The sequence below is a fragment of the Saccopteryx bilineata genome, chromosome 3 (assembly GCF_036850765.1).
Source record: "Saccopteryx bilineata isolate mSacBil1 chromosome 3, mSacBil1_pri_phased_curated, whole genome shotgun sequence".
NCBI classification, from domain to species: Eukaryota; Metazoa; Chordata; class Mammalia; order Chiroptera; family Emballonuridae; genus Saccopteryx; species Saccopteryx bilineata.
Window position 1 is genome coordinate 291389964 of NC_089492.1, and position 20298 is coordinate 291410261.

Sequence of the window (20298 nt, forward strand, 5' to 3'; positions counted from 1 at the left end):
GCCCCAGTGATCGCAGCAGCCCATGCATGTATGTGTGAGCACGTGTGTGCATATGTGCCTGTACGTGTATGTGCAAGAGTGCAGGTGTGCTTGTGTTCATGTGAAAATGTGTGTATGTGCATTTATAGGCACAAGTGTGTGCATGTCATGCACAGTGCATGTGTGCAAGCTGTGCACATGTTTGTATATCATGTGTACACTTGTGTGCATGTGCATGTTGTAAGACACATACACACCACTCACATGAACAAGTGTGTGCACACACGTGTATGGCGTACCATACATGCATGTCACGTTTGTGTATACATGTTGCATGTCATGGAGTGCACACAAGTATGTATGTGTGCACACGTCTGTATATGAGTGCCTGCATACACATGAACATACATATGTACATGTGTAGCGCACCACCCTGGAGCTGGCCTCCAGTCACCAGCATAAACTGACAAGTACCACTTGTGCCGTCCCCGTGGTCCTCCTGCAGAGTGGGCGGGCCTCAACCCTCTCTTTGGGAAACGGGGTGCTGCTGCTCACACCCTCCCTTGTGTGAGCATCTGTAATGCAGGGGCCGAGGCCTTCCAAACCGCTGCAGTTCTGCAGTGTGAGAGGGAACCCTGACCAGCACATCGGACCTCCCGGTTCTAAAGTTTGAGGTGTTCCCAGAGCTCCTATCCCCTTTCTGTGCCGGGTCCTGTGAGCTGCATGCAGGACAGAGAGGCAGCCGGCCCACTCAGAGGTCCTGAGCTGGGGAATTGGATCCTGGCCTGGGTGGTCACCGTTTGAGGGGTGGCTGCAGGTTGGGGTGATAGGGAAGTCCCAGCAGGGCCAGGCAGAGAGGGGCTGGGTCCTTGTTAGAGAACTACGGCACCTCCCCATCCTGGGATGAAGAGGCAGCATCAAGCTCTGGCTGGCGGATGCCGGTCTCTGCATGAAACAGGAGAGGGCAGTGCTGGCCGGCGCCGGACATAGGACCCAGCAGCCCAGGGGACCCCGTCTCAGCCATTTTGCCGAAGGCCTGTGAGCTGAGTGTCAGCGAATCAGCAGCTTCCCTTTCTCCCATGTTCCTAGCAGCGGGGGTTGGGGGGGGTGCACACATGCACACACACACCCGTGTGTGTGAGTCTCTCTCTCTGTAGGACCATTTGCGTCCTCGGTGCAGCCCCAGTGGAAACAATGATTTCAGCGTGTTTCTCGCTCGCCACCAATCCTTGCTGGCCTGATGTCATGCTATTCTAGCTGGGAGCTCTGGCCCCGAGACTATCGTGTTCTTTAATCACAGTATCTATTTATATTAGCTGCTCTGCCTTCCTGGTCGTCTGGCACGGCCAGGCGTTTTCAGGGCTGAGTGTGTGGGGGGGGGGCAGGCAGGGGGGAGGGAAAGGCTGCCTCGTTGAATCAAATCTGCCCCTTTGGGAGGCCGCCAGGGCAGAGGTGCCTGCCTCCACAGGACCGTCTATAAATACCTTCAGGTCTCCCGCCCAGCTCTCGGGGAAGGCGGGGGAGGGAGGCTGTTCTCAGCTCAGACCTGGCCAGATGAAACATGTGACACCTCACTGTGTCCCTGACCCCGGCGGGGTTCTGTCATTGCCTAGTTAGTGGCTACTGTCATCCTGAGCTTGGAAAGGGGCCCGGGCTCCGGGAACCTGGGCTGCCGGCTCCCACCCACCTGCCCCCATGATGGAGGGACCCCGTGAGAACTTCAGGGCTACAGAGAGGTCTTCAGGAGACCGAGGTCCTGGAGATGCAGGCCCTGGACCAGGGATGGCCAGCCCCTGGCTCAGCACCGGCAAAGGGAGGAGGCTGTTCGCAGGGGCTGAGAAAGGCTCCTGGATATAGGGACCAGCACCTGACCAAGGGGGACCCTCGGGCCCTGTCAGGATGCAGAAGGACCCCTGTCCATCCTCATCTCATCAAGTTTCTTTTCATTAAAGGGTACGTGTGTGGATACACATACCCCCCCATACACACTTGTACACACACCCACACACACATATGCACACATGCATACAGGCACACATCCTGGTAAACACATGACCAGCCTGTGCAGAAGACGCCACCGGGAAGTCACGCTGCCTCTGTCTGTGCGGTCAGTGTGGCAGGGCCGTGGAGGCTCCCAGGCAGGTCTTGGTGCTGACCTGCGGGTGCAGTGGGCGTGTGGCCAGGTGCCGCCCAGCAGGTGGACATGGTCTGTGCACACCGGTGCCTGTGAGTGGCCCATCATCTCTTAAAGCGCCGTCTCGTCCGCACGGCCCTCTGTTTGCAGAGTCCCCTGTCCAGACCTGACCGCTGCACCTTTGCCACGAGCCCCGGGGTGCTCTGCCGTGTTCTGGATGGCCACAAGGCCCTACCTACTTCAAACATTCGATCACTTTCTCAAGTTTGCGTCATCCCATCTGAAGGAGACGTTCACACCTGCTACCTGGCTGAGTGGGGTCTCTCTCCAGCCTCACCCCCTTTGCCAGCAGCCCAGCACCAAGGTGAGTGCGGAGCAGACAGGTGGTGAGATCTGTTGAAGCCCTCAGGCTGGCCAGGCTGCCCGGCCCTCCCTGTCCTCATGGGGGTCTTTATGGGGCAATGAAAACAGTGGGCTCAGACCTCCCAGAGCGTCATGGGTCCTGGAGCTATTGCTATTAATATGACCCATGGAGACTTCTCCGAGTGGTTCCACATGCCCAGGAACACACTGACTTACGAGGCCATATGCCACTTTCCTGCTTCTGAGTTTGCTCAGAAACTCCGAGTACCATGGATGCCCTCACACGCACCCCTCCTCCCAGGAGGACTTGTTGGGATGCCCGCTCAGCCCCACCCCCACCCAGAACTCCCACAGGAGTGACTCCCACCACCAGAGGGCAGCTGGGCCACTCACCCCCCCCCCCCCTTCAATGCCCGCTTTACAGGGCCTGTGGGTGAAAGAGGGAGTGGTAAGTGGAAAGAGGACACTAGTGGGCTGGCAGACCATCAGAGCTCACACTCCCTTTGCTTGCTCGGCCCGAGAAGCGAGGGACCCAGGAAGGCGGGGGTTGGAGCCGTCTCTGGCAGGGCAGTTAGAAGCCTGGGCTGAGAGCTGGGGGCAGGTCAGCATGGCTTCTCTCTCTCTCTCTCTCTCTCTCTCTCTCTCTCTCTCACACACACACACACACTGAATGCCCCCAAAACAGTAAAAACACCTTGACATACACTCTTCACGCTCCCAGGGTCACCCCTGCTGGCACTGATGTAACAGAGAACAGAGTCTGAGAAGTCCCAGGCCACCCAACGTGGGGTCAAGGTGCCTGACTTCTTCAACTAGAATTAGGGTTCTGTAGCATGGCCTTGGGCACCTGTCCCTTAAGGTCTTAAAGCCTCAGTTTCTCTTCTCTGTCATTAGAGATGGTGCTGGCCCTGCTCCCTAGGATTTTGCAAGGATGCAATTGGTTAGTGCATGGGAAATGGTAACTCAGCACAACCTGGCACAAACAGTGACTCAGCATAATCTGACACAAACGGTGATTTAGCACAATGTGGCATGCATTATGACTCAGCACAATGTGGCATGAGTGGAGACACAGCACCATGTGGTGTGAGATCCTTGCTCACTGTACTCCTAGGCAGAGAGGAACCTTCAAGGTTACTTCCCTGGGCTGGCCCATAAGGTCCCTGGGACCTGGCCCTTTGTGATCTCCGACCCCTCTCCTAGTAAGCCCCCATCCCTCCCTACCCCAATACATCTGGCCTCAAGGCCTCTGTGCTCAGAGCTGTGGTCCTGATCTCTCCTGGGTAGGTGTCCCCTCAGCTCACACCCCACTTCCTTCCTTCAGTCTCTGCTAGAGCGACCCTCGTGCCACAGGCCATCCTGGTCTCCCACCACAGTGACAGTGCCCACCTGTGTGCCCCTAATGCTGCCTGCCCTCCTCAGCACCCCCCAACCCCCATCGCGGCTTGTGTGCCTGTCACACACATGGCTAATGTTTATGAGGCTTGACCTCTGTCTCCTCCCGTATGGGGTAAGCTCCCTGAGCACAGGCCCCTGCCACCCAGACAGCACTGTGCGCACGACCCAGGCTCCCCAGCAGAACCCTGTGAGTGTCACTGGGCTTGTCACATCTCCTGGAGCTCAGGATTTTTTTGGGGGAAGGGGAGGGTGAGCTGTGGGCTCCTTCTGCGGGACCCGGGGCTGCTGGAGCAGTCCTTCCTACCACCCACTGCCCACCTCTGGCCGCTGCAGGGGTACGACGTGATGTGACGGGGAGGCACGGAGCAGGGCGGGAGGAGAGAGTGAGGGAGAGCAGGAGGGACAAGTCCGAGTGGGGGGCCGCAAGGAGCAAAGCTGAGAAAAGACCTCCCTCCCCAAGATAGCATCTGGGCCTGGGCTTCGCGCGGCAGAGGTGTCCCCAGCTAACCTGAGTGACTGCTGAGCAGAGGGCCCGTCAGTGGGGGAGCACGGGAACCTCCTGCCTCAGCCTGTGGCTCCCAGCGCCCACCTGTGGCGGGCCACATGGAGCCCTGCGGGGGATGACTTACATATGAAAGGTTTGACGGTGCTGTGGATGTGCTTGTGCTGTTTCAGGCCGGAGGACGTGGCGAAGGTCTTCCCGCAGTCCGGGCAGGCGTGCGCCCGCGCGCCCACGTGCTGGGAGCGGATGTGCCGTTGCAGGTTGCTGGGGTCCGTGAACACCTGGGGAGACAGACGCCGTCGGCTGGCGCCCCGTCCACCCCATTCTGGCCGCTGGTGGACTGGGCCTCCCTTGCCGCTCTGCTCTCCACCATCGCCCCCACCCCCTGGCACCCAGCCCGGCCAGGAACGGGTCTCTGCTGGAGCGGTGACCCCCTTAGGTGGCCTTAGGAGAGCCACCGATGTCTCCCCAGATTCCATGGCCCGTGAGGAGGTGGCAAGGAGGAACTCAGAGGTGGACGCGTGCTGGCTTGGGGTTGGGGAAGCTCACCTGGCGGCCTCTCCTTCCACACCCCAGGGGCAAGGCCCCCCCCAGAGAGAAACCCCTGTCTCTGGTTTCCTTGGCCCTGTCCCCTCCCCGCCATGTCGTGGGCATGGTGGGCGCCCACGGGCACATTACCTTCACACAGTTTTCACATTCAAAGCGCTTGCCGCTGTCATGGGACATTTGGTGGCGGATGAGGTTGGACTTCCAGTTGAAGGCCTTGGGACACTGGTCACACTTGTACTCTCGCTCCTCTGTGTGGACAACCATGTGCTGCTCCAAGCTGTGTGGAGAGAACGGGGGTCACGGTTGGGCCGCCTGCCCGCTGGTTGCCCAGCAGGGGATGGCCTTCAACCCAGTGTGGCCTGGTCTAGGTGGCCCATCGGAGCCCCCGCCATTCCCTGCTCAGAGATCAGAGCGAGTCCTGGTATGCATCTGTCCACCCCCTACGCATCCCAACAGGTCAACAGGATGGAGGGGCAGAGGTAGCCTTTGTTCAAAACCACCCCCAGGGGGTCCCCAGCCCCTACTTCCTGGCCTCTCTTCTGGACAGTCTTCACCTTGAGGCTAACCTTGGGCCTAAGAAAAAGGTGTCCAGAGGTTTCCAACACTGCCGTGAGCCCCAGCTTGAGGGTGGCATCCAGGAAAGTCACGGCCACCCTCCAAGTGGCTTCGGGGTGCTTGCCAGCCAAGCCAGGTGCATATGTGGGGGGGACTGCCCGCCGTGCACACACAGGGAGGTGGCCGGGGGGTGTCGGAGTGGGTCTCCAATGGGACGGGAAGGGTGGCATGGAGCAGGTCGGAAGGGTCGGGCCCTGGATGCCTGAGCCGCTCCTGCCCCTCCCGGAGGACAGCCGGCTTCTCCTCCTGTCCCAGGTACGCCCGTTAATCTTCATGAGCAAAGCAGTAATACATCACGGCCCGTTAATTACGGGGCCCAGCCATCCGTTCAGATCAGAAACGCCTGGTTCTCGAGCACCCGGCAGGCTGTATCTTTTTCCCTGTTGCTAATTGTGATTTATGTGTTTATGTAAAGAAAACATGGACCCTCTCGAGCAGCGCGCGCCGCCCAGGGCCTCAGTCGGGATTTGCGCGCATGCTGATTTTCCGTCATCTGTTCGGGGTGGAGGGTTTCCCGCCCCCGGGGGAGGCTGTGATGGGGTGGGCGGTCAGTCCCCGCAATCCCACAGCCAGTTAGTGGCCTGATGGGGCTGTGCTCTGTCTCCACCGGTCTGTCCCCAGAGGAAGCAGCTCAAAGGCAGGGGGAGGGGCCCACGCTGGAAAGTGTTCCCGGTTCCCGAGGCAGGAGGACCACGTATGTCCAGACTTTCCCTCCGTGGACCCCAGGAGGCTCCTCTTTCTGGGGGGGGGCCCTCAGGGCTCCCAGCCCCTGACTCCTGCCTGGGCCCGGGGCAGCAGAAGGCCAGTTGAAGCCTGCTCCAGGCTGATGGTGTCCAGTGCCACACAGCTGGCCTGGCACCTTGTGCCTTTTTCTGTAAGGTCTCCTGGGACAGGTGGGTGCTGCCGTGGAGTGCAAGAGCTGGCACCCAGGAATGGGGGGTGGGGGCCCGTGGGGGGCTTCTTCCTACTCTTGCCCACTGTCTACGGAGTTGTGCGTGCGTCCAGATGGGCAGGCCACTCCACCCAACTCTGGGCAGTGGCGTGTGGCTGTCCCCCAACTCTGGTCTTGGACCTTTCTCCGGAAGCAGCCCTGGGGCCGGACCCCGGCATGTCTTGTGGTCTGGCCTTGTTTCCTGATTTCCTTCCCATCTGCTTGCAAAGCTCAGCCCTGACTGCAGAACAGCCGGGCCGGTGGTGTCTCAACCGAGTGACACGTGGGTCCTCCAGGACTGGGGGCTGAGGGGGTCAGGGCATCTGCCCCTGGGGTGTGCCACACTAGAGGGGACCTTCATCTTCACCTGTCCCTGGAGCCTTTGGTCTGTCAAGGACAAGGGCCGACTTCTGCCCTTCTCAGGGTTCCCTCTGTGCTCCCAGGGCCAACTGACCCTGCTGTCTCGGACTGGGTCCCGGGGTGGGGGCCGGGCAGGGGGAGAGTGGAGGGTGGAGGGGAAGAGGCAGCACCTGTACTTGTTGGGGAACATCCGCTCGCAGTCCTTGCACTCGTGGGCCTGCCCGTCGCTGCCCCCGCCGCCCAGGCCCTTGGGCTTGGGCTCCTGGCCCAGGCCCTCGTAGAGGGCGGCCCCCACCGCGCCACACGCGTATTTCTTGTGTCGCCGCAGGTCCAGCTTGGACTGGAAGAGCTCGTCACATACGTCACAGCGGAACGTGGGCTCCTCTGCAAGAGAGAGAGAGGTCAGGAGGTGAGTGGAGGAGCCCCGGGCCCGCCAGGGCGCTGCAGAGGGCCGTGGAGCCCACCCCACCCTGGCTGTTCCCATTCCCGCTTCCTTCCCGCCCTCATCCCAGGTCTCAGAGTGACGGCCCCTGGGGGCGTGGAGCCCACGGGTACTGTGCCGGCATCCCTGCCTCGTGAGAAACCCTGGGAGACACTGCCCCCCCCTCGGGAGGCCTCCGGGCTGCAGAAGGCCTGTGCTCGGGAGCGGAGAAGGAAGCCAGGCCAAGTGCTTTGTTTATGAATCAGGAGAAGAAAGATGACAGAGCTCTAATGCATATCATAAATTATTGTCGTCAAGGTCAAACAAATTAAAAGGGGGGCAGCTATTATGAAGTTTACGAGGCGGCATCCTGACCGGCATGCCAAACCAAACAATCAGCCCAGAGCTGTCAATTTCCTGGGGGGGGGGGGGGGACGACCTCCGGCCCATCCCAGCCCTTCCACCCGCCACCCTCTGCAGGCTTGACAGCAGTTTTTCCCCAGAGCGGCGTCCTTTCCCCAGCTGAGGAGAACCCTGCGTCCCACCCGGGTCCGGAGAGAGAACACCAGCCCTAAGAGCTCTTAAACAAATGAATTGCACATGTGAGCTTCTGAGCCAATGTGTGAATGCCTGTGTGCTCCTTGTGCACGGGTGTGCAGCTGTGTGGGCGTGGATGTGCACATGCTGTGTGTGCATGATCATGCAGCTGTGTGAGGATACGTGTGCATGAGTGTGAATGGTCACACATATCAGCATCCACGGCTGTGTACCTCTATGTGACTGTGTTGGCATTTTTGTGCACTGACACTCACGCTTGTATTGGTATGCATCTATATTCACATGCACATGTGCATGGGTGTGAATGCACATGTGTGCATTTGTATATATGGCTATATGTGTGAAAATGTGTGTATGCACATCTTCACACTGCATGTATGCATGTGTGTGCCTGGGCATGTATGCATCTGTACATATGCATATTTCTGTGCACACAAGTGTGTATTGTGTTGTGTGTGCATGTTAAGAGTACACAGTGTGTGCATGGTGGACCATGTGTTCTGTGTGTTGAGTATGTGTGTGTTTGTGTGTATGTGTAAATGTGAATGCAAGCACATGTGAAAATACACTTCTGTGCACTTGTGTGTCTGTGTAAATGTGGCCTGCCATGTGTAAATGTGTACATGTATTTAGGTGTAAATGTACATGTGTCATGCGTGCACATGCCTTTGTTTGCACATGTAAATGTGTGCACATGCGTACCTTTGTGTGCATGTGTGTTTGAGTGTGTGTGCCCGTGCACAAGGAGCCCAGGGCCCGGCACTGAGCAGAGCTTTGATAACTGGGCCTCTCAGAATGCTGCCTGAGAGGGCCTGGCTCTTAGGGGATCAGAAGTCGAGGAGGAGGGGAGCTGGGGGCCACTGAAGGGTGTGGCCTCCTGCTACCTCCTAGAGTCAGAGAGACGACCACAGAAACTTCCGAGGGCTGAAGAAGGGTAAGCAGCCCTGAAGCCTGGGCACTGTGGGTAGGAGCTGGGCTGGGGGAAGGCCAGACCACCTCCTCATGACCGAAAGCTTCCCTGAGGCTAAGGGTGGAGGCACCCCCACTGGTGGGCACCCAGAGCCTCCTCTGCTGATGCCCGAGGGGAAGGCGTCTGCAGGAGCTGGCTCTGAGATGCCCACCGCGCCCCTGAGTGTTGAACGACACCCTCGTGTACACAAGCACCACCTTGCTGAGTGTGACTTTTGCTCATGTCTTTGCACAGAAGCAGCTGTCTGGGTGACAGGGGACAGGCTGCCTGCTGAGGAGCCCTGGGGACACAGGAGACGCAGGTCTGGGGCAGGCCATGCAGCCCCAGTGCAGGGAATCACGTTACAACACGCGGCCCTGGTCTGGGGCTGCGGCAGTGGGGGCAGGGGCCTTGGCCTCCAGAGCTTGGAAGGCTCTGGCCCAAATACCTCTGGACAAACTGCCCTGGAACTTGCCCCAGACACATGCTGAGCTGCAAAGCAGATGGGAAGGAGGCAAGAAGGCCAGCGGTCTGCACAGACCACAGAGACCTGGACAGAGGAGACAGGGCGGGCAGCCACACCTGGGACCAGTACACAAATGTTTGCAAACACAGAGGCCGGCAGGAACCCTCACGTTCCCGCCAGTGGTGGAGCAGTGAGCTGGGCAGAGCGACAGGGAATGGTGGGGCCCATGGCTGACTGGAGAGCAAAGTGAAGGAAAGGTTCTGAAACAAAACCCATTTAGGCTCTGGGGCGGTCCTCAGGGGCCGGGGTGGAACCTCAACCGTGGTACACGGGGTGGGGAGGTGGGCAAGGATGAGGCACGTTACAAAATAATCACCCTGAATGTCTACAACGTGTTGCCTTCACAATAAAATTCCAGCATGCCAACTCTTTTCAGGAAAAAACATCTGCTGTGGAAATAATGTGAATAATGTTGCCAACACAGAGGAGTGCCCCCTCCCCCCAGGCCCCTGGTCCAGGAACGTTACAGTCTTCACGTATCTGAGCCTCAGATCAATCCACACGCAACCCTCTGAGTGACTATACTTATGACAGCTTTCCAGTGGGTAAACTGAGGCTGAGAGAGACTGAATAACTTGCCCAGGGTCCCCGCCCAGTGGCAGAGCTGTGGAACTGTGGCCTTGGCCACGTTCGGTGCTCTGGATGCAGGCGGCAGCGTCCTCACTTCCCGTGAGGCCATGTGATAGGCACAGCACGTGGGCCGTGAGTTTGGGACACGCTGTCACTCCCTGGTCTGTGCCACTGCCGAATTCCTGCACATCTGAGCACCCTTTCAGAACAAAGCCAGATGCTCAGACCCCACAAAACTGTCTGTGGGTTCACTTGGACTTCCTGGGCTGGGATGAGGCTGTGACGATGGGCCCTCCCACCCACGTCACGATCAAGTTAGAAATGCCAGTTTGTGTTTTACCCTTTCTGCAACCCAGCGGAGAACAATCACAGAAGTTGCAATTGGAAAACAAAGAGGAAATGCCAGTCCCACCCCTCCCTAACTCTGACCAACTGATTTCTCCACTGTCGATCTGGAATTTGGATTTAAAATGAAAATTCAGCCTGATTCTCAGTCTGGGAGCATTTGAAATGGGGGAGGGGAGCGCCTAGGAGGTGATGGACCCCACGGTGAGAATAAAGGTCATCCTCCTTCGCTGCCTCCCTTTCTACCCCCTGGACCTAAAGTTTGCCCTGGTCGAAGGACAGAGCTGGGAACAGGACACGTCTAAGCCTCCCCCACCTGTGCTGTGGTGTGGACAGGTGTCCCTGCCATCTTCCATGCAGGTAAGGCCGGCATTGAATGCACACCTGGGGTGTGCTGGACAGGGTGCTGGAAGGGTGAGCGCAGCCCACGTGGTTTTCACTTTTTCCAGCACAAGCAATTACGTTTTATTGAAATACTCATGGAGTAGGCTATATCCTGGTTATGTTAGGTTACATTGTATCACCTTACGCTGCATTGTTACATTGTATTATGCTGCATTGTGTTACATTGTATCCCATTGTCTTCCTGCTCTGTCAGTCTCTTGTGCTTGCCACACAGCACACTACTGCATCCTCCTCCTGCCTGCCCCCCTTTTTGTTTTGGAGAGGGGAAGAAGTGAACAATTTCGAGCCTTTTTCAAAAGAAATGCATATTTGCATGGAAACGATTTTCTTTGTCTTCTCCCAAGAGCAAAAAGTTCTCCCGAAAGAAACCTGCCCCCCCCCCCTCCCCCCCACTGAAAGGGTAAAAACAAAATAAAAAAGTCGCGGGAACCGATGAACCTAAAAGGGCTCCTTCGGCTCTGGCTCCCTGGGAGGAAAATTTCCTCCTAGGCTGCAGGCTTGACAGAGGAGTGCGTCCAGTCCCGGACGGTCAGGCGGACACTCAGGCCCGCCGCACAGTGGCCGGCCAGGACCTCTGATTCTTCCATGGGATCTGAATGGGGGGGGGGGGCTGTGTGTGTTCCAGCCAAGCCTCCTGCTCCTAACTAGAGTGCACAAAATGGTGACTCAAAACAACAGCCGGTCCCTCTTTTAAACAGGCTAGGTGGGGGGTGCCATGGGAGCCGTGGCTGGGGCAGCAGCTCCATGTTGAAACCAGACCGAGCTAATCCCGCCTTGCCGTGGCCTCACGCGGCAGCCTGAAGCCTTGCGTGTCAAATGTGCGCCGCCTTTGCCTGTCTATCTGAACTTCTATCGGCAACTTTCCATGGTGGAGCAGGAATGCAACAGGAAAATAAGTCAGTGCCTAATGGCTTTTGGGGAACCGAGGGGGGACACAATTATGTGGCATCTACATGCTAATCTACCAGACTGGAGGCTCGAAAGCCCTCAAGAGCCCACTCCAAATTCCCGCAGTGATAAGGGGCCGCCGCATTTAGCTGGGCCTGGGATAAAAGATTTTTTTTTATGATAATTATCTTAGTGAGGGACTTTTTTTTTTTTTTTTTTGCATTTTCTTTCTGTGCGATTCAGAGTCTAACAGGAGGGGTGACTGTTGGGCAGCAAAGGAGTGATCTTGACAGCAGAGAGTCTGAGAAGTCAAATATTTGATGTCGGACGATTAATGTGTGGAAAGCAATTAGCCCGCAAATGTTTGATAAATTATTAGAAAAATGTAGACCCAGGTTATTCAAGATCGGGATGGGGGTGGGGGTGGGGTGGGGTGGGGCTGGAGAGGGGAGTAGGAACCAAGGTTTTTAAAACCTTTCGGAAGAAAGAAATTTCATTCCACAAATGAAATCCCTCTCCGAGCACGCTTCCCGAGCTAAGTGGGTTTACCTTTCAGGGTTCTCGTGTGTTATCTAAGACTCATAGGTCTTTTCAACAATTGTTTTAGGGAAAACGAGACCCCCTCCCCACCCGTTACCCAGATCTCAAACCATTTATTTTTCTTTTCTCGACGGCCCTAATTAAAACCAAACGTCAGAGGAGAGGACAGACAGGATCCGGCTCGTAAAATTGTCCTTTGGTGCCGACGGCCTTTGGGACTCGGGGGGATGCGAGCTGCTGCCGTGGGAGGGAAGCTGGCCCCTAATGCTGGGCCGGGCCGGGCCGTGCTCGGGTCAGTCCGGGGAAGCTCTGAGTTGGCTCTTGAGGGGACTTTCTGGTACCCCCAGTGCCTAGCTCCCAGCCTAGCCAATACCATCCCCGTGCTGTGGCGTGATTCCTTGGAGAAACTTGCTGTGAGTGGCATTAATCATGAAGCCGTGGTGTTTGGGGAGGGAGGGAAATAAAGACAGGAAGGAACTTCCCCTTCCTCTAGTACAAGGGCTCAGTAGCCCCGAAGATAGCTAGGAGGGGAGACTGCCTTTCTGCTTGCCTGTGGGGGTCTCACTCAAAGAAAAGCCGCGTCAGCTCAGAGGCTCAGAGGCGGCACTCGAGGAGTTAATGGCGGGTCCTCCAGTGCCAAGGCTGCACTCTTCCAACTGGATTTTTTCCTCAGGGTGGGGTGGGGGGCTCAAAACGGCTCCAAAATCATCCCATGGCGACAGGGCTTATTGCTGAACAACGTGGAGGAAGGAGAGCAAACCCGTGTCTCAGGAATCCCTAGTCTGTGTGTGTGCCTGGACTTCTCTCAAGCTTCCTCGGAGAGGCACTCCGAGGTGGGCAGACGAGGAAGGACAGTGTGCCTACCAGAGAGACAGACACCCGGTGACGCGTGCCCTGAGGGGCAGGGGCGCTGGGAACGCCACCACGGTCCGCACCCCAGGGCCCACCTGAGTCCCACATCTCCTTCTTCCCGGACACACGGGCCCTTAGCATTGACCACCTACGGGCACTAGTTTCAAAGACATAGCTGAGCCACGGCCCTCTCTCAAGTGAGACTGAAACTTGTCCCATCCATGGCACAAAGCTCTGGAGAGCGAGTGTTTTCCAAGCCACAAAACTGTCTTGTTTTCTTTCCTTCCTTCCTTCCTTCCTTCCTTCCTTCCTTCCTTCCTTCCTTCCTTCCTTCCTTCCTCCTTTCCTTCCCCTTCCCCTTCCCCTTCCTTCCTTCCTTCCTTCCTTCCTTCTCCTTCCTTCCTTCCTTCCTTCCTTCCTTCCTTCCTTCCTTCCTTCCTTCCTTCCTTCATTTCTACTAAGGAGAGCAAAGGATTCCCCTGCTGTCAATAATAACGATACCGATACAGTTTAAAACCACAGCAGATACAATGTAACATGACATCGGTGCCCCGTATTGGCTGTAGTCCTACCTTGAACTCAGGGCCGGGCTCATAGAACCCAAGGAAGGAGAGAGCCAAGGGCTGAGATTGAGAAGCTGTTAAGAGGAAGCTGGTTCTGCTCCCCTGGGGTCAGAGTGGGGTGGGGCTGGGGCTGCAGGCAGCAGCTGGGGGTGCCGGCCCCGTCAAGCGTGAAGTTGACGGGAGGCCTCGGGAGCTTACCATCCAGGCTGGGGGGCACCGTTCCCAGGGAGTAGGCACCTTCCTTCACGTGCACCAGCAGCTCTTCTCCCGGCCCGATGTCCTTGATGACTTTATAATAAATCTGGGTGGAGAAACCAGAGAGGGAGAGCAGGTCAGCATCACCGTCCCCGGGGCCTCGAACACCGCACCCTAACACCTGGCCCCTGGCCCCTGGCCCCGCCGGGCTGCCCGCTGGGAAAGTCGCCTGCTTTCTAGTTGCTCCCAAGAGCTCTGTGCCCCTCTGGAACTCTGCGGAATACACTCGAAAGAAGTGCAGTCCCCTGTTCGTTTGCTTTATCTGGGCTTTGGAGGTCGATACAGGGGGCTCAGAATTAAACTGGTGAGGATCGGCCCCCAAGTTCTGAAGCAAGGAGAGTCCCAGCAGGAGGTTTTAGGGAGGGTGGCTCTTCACATCGGGAGTGGGGTCCGGGGTGATTCTCTCTGGCAATGAGTGGGTAAGGAAGGCCGTGCCTTTGCCCTTCTGGGGGCTGTTGAGTCAAGAATGAATGTGGATGTTTATGAAAGTGCCTGTGAGCTCGCTCAGACAGCAGCCCTGTAGGCCAGGCCCTGGGAAGCCATGAGCATGGACACCATCCGAAAGGCGAGGCGGAGGGGCGAGGGCCTGCGCAAGCTTGCTGCCCAGTGGCCACTGGGGATCTGAGATGGGGGTCAATTCTTACAAACACGGAGCGGGGCTAGATTCTGTGGCGCTGAGGTCGAGGGGAGGTCCATCGGGAACATCCAGCCTCAATGCTCCAGGGAGCGCGGCACCTCGTCAGTGTGTCTCCTGGGTGTGGTGGCCACGATTTGGAAAACTCTAGCCACTCAGAAGGGCAGCATGGCAGGGGCCATCGGGGACAGAGAACAGCACCGAGGGTCTAGGGGACTTTGGGAGAGAACCAGGCCTGCCTTGTCTCTGCCAGACCCTGCCCGGGAGCCCCTGCTTTCCCTCTGAGGAGACCAGGTACACATCCTCTGGGTGGTGGTGGTCGGGGGCTCCCGCTCCACATGTGAGCCAGTACCAGGGAATCCTGCATCTTAAATCCGGAAACACCAGAGAGCGGATGCCTCTTTTAGGCCAATCCACTGCCTATGACCCGGGGCTTGAGTGTTTGGGCCTCAAGCTAACTGTCACCAAGAAGCTTCCAGAAGCCTGAAGGCCCCAGGCTCAGGGGACAGGCGGGGAGGGCAGAGATAGTAGACCCAAGACCAACCCCTCTGCCCCTGGAGACCAGAGGGTGGAGGCTTCTTCCCCTTGTTTCCATCCAGAGGTCATCACAGAGGACCTGGTGGACAAGTACCCAGCCGGGCTTCCCAGCAACCGTTGGACATGGGTCCAGTGTCCCAGAGACTGTGTTGGCACATGGTTTGCCTACCTCCCCCCTACTCCCCCATGGCCACGGGAAACATCTGGAAGGCTGAGCTTCCTGAAAGCTTGCTGGACCCCTTCCCCTTGCCCCAGAGCACGTCCAGTTGTGAACTCCCTCACAAACCGCCAGTCCCAACTCCACACGGACTCACAGTGAACCCGCAAAAGGACACACTGCGCCGCGCCACGTTCCCACGCGGAGACGGACGGCAGAAGCACCCTGCCCAAGCACACACCTCTCACTGCGCGTGAAGTTCCCCTTTCCCTGTCCTCACTAGCCGTTTTATTTGGCTGTTATTCTCAGACACGTCCGTAAAATAATAGATGTTAAATAATAATAATAATAGATGTGAAAATGAATTAAGAAACTGGACCATATTAACTTCCATAATTAAACCAACCATTAGGAACATCCCAGTTTTGTATCGTTTTACAAAAAAAAAAAAAAAAAAAAATACACAGGGGATGAATTATTATTATTATTTTTAAATAATCCGACTTGAGCTGCTGTTTTTCAAAATCTGACCCAAAGTGGATTGGAAGCTCTAACAAAGCGCTCTTGAACCTCTGAGGCGGTGAGTCTGGAGTTATTAAATAAGCAGGGACGGTCGCACTTTCGCGGGGCAGCCGGCGAGCACTTCCAGCAACGCATGTTGTAACGAACGCCACCGCGCACCGTGCCCGCCTCTGCGCGCAGGCCGGGGAGGCCCCTGTGCGGGCGCAGAGCGGAGGGCCCGTGGCCAGAGCGGCGGCTTCCGCGGGTCCCCGTTAGAGGGCAATGTGGGCCTGCCCGCGGCGTCCGTCCTTCCGCGCCGCGCGGCACGCACCCCCCTCCGCCCCCTGCCCCGCGAGGGCTCGGGACGCGCTCTGACCTGGCGTCCTGGCTCGGCGCGCGGCTCCAGGGAGGTCGCGTCCTCCGTGGGCCCGGCTGTGGGGCTCCAATCCGGCTGGGCTGGCGGGGCTGGGTGCGGCGCCTCCCTCCTCTGCCTTCCCCCCTGACCTCCTCGGACCCTCCGGCACCCCTCCCCTCTTGAAAGGCCACCGGTTCTCTCAAGACCCCCACCCTGGCTCCTAGGGCGGCCGGACTTCCTCCTCTGACCCCCTCTAAAGGCCGCAGGACTTGCTGGGACCCCCTTCCCCCGCACCTGCACTCTGAGGCCACCCGGGTCCCCGCCCCCCACACCCCTCCCAGCTCCGAGGGCTGATCGACCTCCTGGGACCCTTCCGCACCCACCCCTCCAATCCAAGGGCCACCGGACTCCCTCCTCTGACGCCCTCCGAGGCCGACCGGCCTCCTGGGGGACCGACCCTCCCTGGAGCCGCTGAGGGAGGGTATAGCGCGCTGGGGCTCGAGGAGCGATTTGCGCACCACGGTTGCCCCTTCCCCTGCTCGGGACCCACAGGACGGCCGGCTGCCCGAGTGCCTGGCGTGGGTGCGAGCTCAGGACGCCTGGGAGGGCGGCGGGCTGGTAGCCGTGGCCGTCTGGACTTTGAGCTGCAGATGGAATTAATCGCTATTAGTGTTAATCGCAGGGCCCCGGGTGGGGCGGGGGTGGGGTAGGGGGACAGTCTCCGGACCTGCCTCCACCTGGAGGAGGGGTCGAGGAGGAGAAGGGAATCGGCGCAAACTTTTCCAAACGCTGGCGGGCCGCCTTCCCCAGTGGCGCGGAGGTCCGTACGGAAGCCGCGGGCGTTTTTTTTATGACCCGTCCCCAGTGGCACAAAAGGCCTTATCAGCCAGACGCGCTGACAAAGCCGCGGTCGGTCGGCGGGGCCGGGCGACTTCCCGGGACAAAGGCCGGGCTTAGGTGGGACTGAGGCCCGGCTGGTTGGTTGCTCCTGGCTTGCAGGGCCGGTAGATTGCGCGCTCGCTGTACTGAGACGGCCCTGCCCCTCCGGGGCCTGTAATATATTATTGCCGCCTCTTAAAAATTCCTGAAGTCGGTTTATCGCCTTCCTTTTATTGTCTGCTCCTCAGTCCATCATACCCAGACCCAAGGGCCAAGTCAACCCCAGGCGGGCGCGCACAGCCTGAGCCAGAGGAGTTTCCACAAGAGGGGAGAGAGAAATCTGCCTCCCTCTCTTGAGCCCTTTCACGCCGGCTCCGCTGCCAGAAGGAAACACCCGTGTTTTGTTCAAGTGACAGCATCTAAGTGTCGGTGCCTATTTTTTTTCTGAACAGCCGCTGCCCTGCCCGCGCTGCCTGCCTAGCCCGGGTCGTGCGCCCAACGTGGCTGAGACGCAGCCCTTCTCTGGTTTCAGATCCCGGGCGGGGAGCTGAGTTTACTAGCGCCAATAAATGTCTGCTCTAAATGCTTCTGACAATAACCGTGCCAAACAGACTCGATCTGAGGAAAGTCCTTGCTTCCACCGCCCAGGGTTGCTTTGTAAGGACACGGACTTTTATTGAACACGGGCAAACAACACCCAAACTGGTCCCTGGGTGTTGTAACTTGCTCAGCAGCCTGCCCATGTCCCTCCCCTTTATCACCTTCCCCCCCACAAACATACACGACACTCCTTGTAGATGGACCGAGGTGTAGGACTCAGCAGTGACCACGTTCTCAACAAAAAGGCAGAGAAACTGCTTCAGAAGTGTTGGATTTAGCACAGCCCACGTTCCGTTCTGCTGGGCCTTTTATGAAAAGGAACATCATATTCCCCTCACCCTCCCACCCCCAACAACATTGTTTAAGATAAAGGAATATTTCAAATTTCTAATAGGGACTGGGGGGAGGTGGAGCCTGTCCCTATGGATACAGTTTCCATACAGTTTAAGAAGTTGTTGGTTTTTTTTAAATATCAAATCAATTCCTAAAGATAAATACTATCTTCCAAAAGGAACTCTTAAGAATTACAGCTTTTATTTATACTCAATCTTAGAATTCTTAAATTGAAATAGATATTACAAAAACTGCATGCGCGCTGCCCCGGGGTAGAAAGATGACTGGATGCCGACTCCCGGCCAGCACAAGGCACAGGGCTGCAGCCCTCGCTGCCCCTCTCCTGGGAATGAACGCTGTTCTCAGAGACAGGAAAGTGATCAGGTGAACCGGGATGACTCCCCCCCCCCCCAACCCTATTCTGAACAGTTTGAGACATTTTAAAGCAGCTCTCGAATACCGTATTTGAAATTTCTTTCAGTGTGCTGCTTATCTTAAAAAAAAAGAAAAAAAAAAAGAAGAAAATTCAATGTCTCTCTATCCTAGATTCTGAAACTTCGGTGGTGCTTGAATTCATGAAGGCTTTTGGTGTAGCGCCTGAGGGGCTTTTCACAGAAGAACACAGCAAGGGGAATTTGAAATCCCTCTAAGGGAACCACTGAATGCAAATTCACCCAGGGGCCCATCCACCTCTCCCCGGTCATTGGTCCTTCAGAGGGAGGACATTGGCCTGAGAATTATGCCTGGGCATTTTTTTAATTTTTTGATCTCTTGGGGACACTGGAGGGTAGCATCGTGCCGCCTCATTGCTTCAAGGACTTTGGATGTGCCACCACAAATCTTCACTATTTGCTGTTCCCAAACAGTGGGTGGCCTGCAGGTCGTCAGCAGTTCTGGGTTCCCGTCCCAAGGGCACGGAAACAATTCTTCCCTCTGGCCGTGGGAGGCGAAGGCTTGCTGTACGGGATTTGCCGTGCACCTCTCTTCCCATGCACGTGGCTGAAGTCGTCTGCACCTAAATCTTCAGTTTCGCTGTAATCTCTTCTGCCCCCTTCCCAGCGGCTCAAAACATTAAAATAATAATGATAATAATAAATCTACGCACTCATCTCTCAGGTGCCCAGTTTGGACCTGGATATTACTTCTGCCTCCGTATAAATTATGGGGTCACAGTTAAACTGTCTTCATCATTCTTTAACTGGCTTCTTGCAACAAAGCGTCCCACTCGATGAAGGAGGGAAAAGAATATGAATTCTGACAGATGATCACAGCTGGTCGGTATTGTGACAGGGGAGGAGGCTGGATTTATTATATCTTGTTCTTTGGCCAAAAAGAGGGCCGGGAGTACACTCTGAAGAAGGCTCGCTAAAATCGGACAGCGTTCTGACTCAAAACAAATTGGATACATCTTTTTTTTTCTCTCTCTCTCTCTCTCTCTTTTTTTACGTCTTTTGTAAACTGGTCAGGAAATGCTGAAAAACGATTCTCCTTCCCATTTCGTTTTCCAAGGGAAAGTCATGTCCCTTTAAACTGGCCAATTCATTTATAAATTTTACTTTACAAAAACCGTGGCAGAGGAACACAGAGGCAGAAAGGGGACCATCGGGATGCGGAGCAGTGAGGTGGCTGTATGTCAGAGGCCTGCTGTTTCAAGTCCCTGCACTGGCAGAAAGAGGGGTCCGCATCGGGGCAACAGAAACGAAAGCAAAAGGAAAAAAAAAAGCCCTACGCCAATGGGCAGCGCGGTGGCCAGCATGCACCGGGTTTGCATTAGGAGCAGGGTTGGCTCGTGCCTGGGGCTGCGTGGTTATCAGTCGACTAATCTGCTAATGAAATGCCTTTGTCTGACACAGAAAAAGAGATCAGCTTCATCTGCTTCCATGTTGGGGGGTGGGCCGGCCCCTCCTGCTCTGCCAGAGCCCCTCACCCGGCCTCTAGAATGTACAGCTGGTGTGGGTTTTCCTGCTGCCCAGCCCTCGGGGGTAATGGGGTTGTCATGGGACTCATAGGAGAGGGAGGTTCAGAGCCCCAAACTCTGCTCCCAAACATATGTGTGACCCCAGCACCATGTCACATCATCCTCAGCCCCATGGCCCTATTGCCGCCTCGCCACCAACATCCTTGCCCTGTGGAGGGGACGTGGGAGCCCCCTCCTACCCTCCTTCCGCCGTGGGCGCTCTATTGACATGCTCTTGTTTTTTTTTCTCAACATCAGAATGAAGCCAGGAACAGAGCCCGCCTGTCTCTCCTGACATTTCAAGACAACGCGTTTGCTTGTAATTGTGGGAGAATGAGCCCACACCGTGCAGGGGAGGGCGAGGGTGCCAGGACGGAGGTGCCCGCGGCTCTGCTTTGCCCTCCGTTCCTGCCAAGCTGCAGAGGTGAATGGACGCAGCCCAGGGTCTACAGCTGCGACCCAACCACCCCCGACGACCCCAGAGGAAGACTCAGTCTCTGCCCAACCATCTACTGGGGACGTTCTGCTCCTAGCAGCCCTGAAGCCCACATGGTCTCAGGACCACATAAGCCCTCTATGATGCGGCCATGCCCAGGAGGGAATCCACGGCCCAGTGTGGTCCCTGCTGCCCCGTACTCCGCC

At 56.9% G+C, this 20298-nt stretch overlaps 1 protein-coding gene across 5 annotated transcripts in view; it reads right to left on the minus strand.

Annotated features, from left to right (window-relative positions):
• Positions 1-20298, minus strand: part of PRDM16 (PR/SET domain 16) — a 309651-nt gene that overhangs the window by 23948 nt on the left and 265405 nt on the right. For all 5 annotated transcript variants that reach the window (XM_066270642.1, XM_066270641.1, XM_066270640.1 and 2 more), the window contains exons 5-8: positions 13647-13749; positions 7002-7215; positions 5055-5202; positions 4504-4657 (exon numbers count right to left, since the gene is read on the minus strand). In XM_066270642.1, the coding sequence (XP_066126739.1) occupies positions 4504-4657; positions 5055-5202; positions 7002-7215; positions 13647-13749 (619 nt within the window). The remainder of the gene's footprint in view (positions 1-4503; positions 4658-5054; positions 5203-7001; positions 7216-13646; positions 13750-20298) is intronic.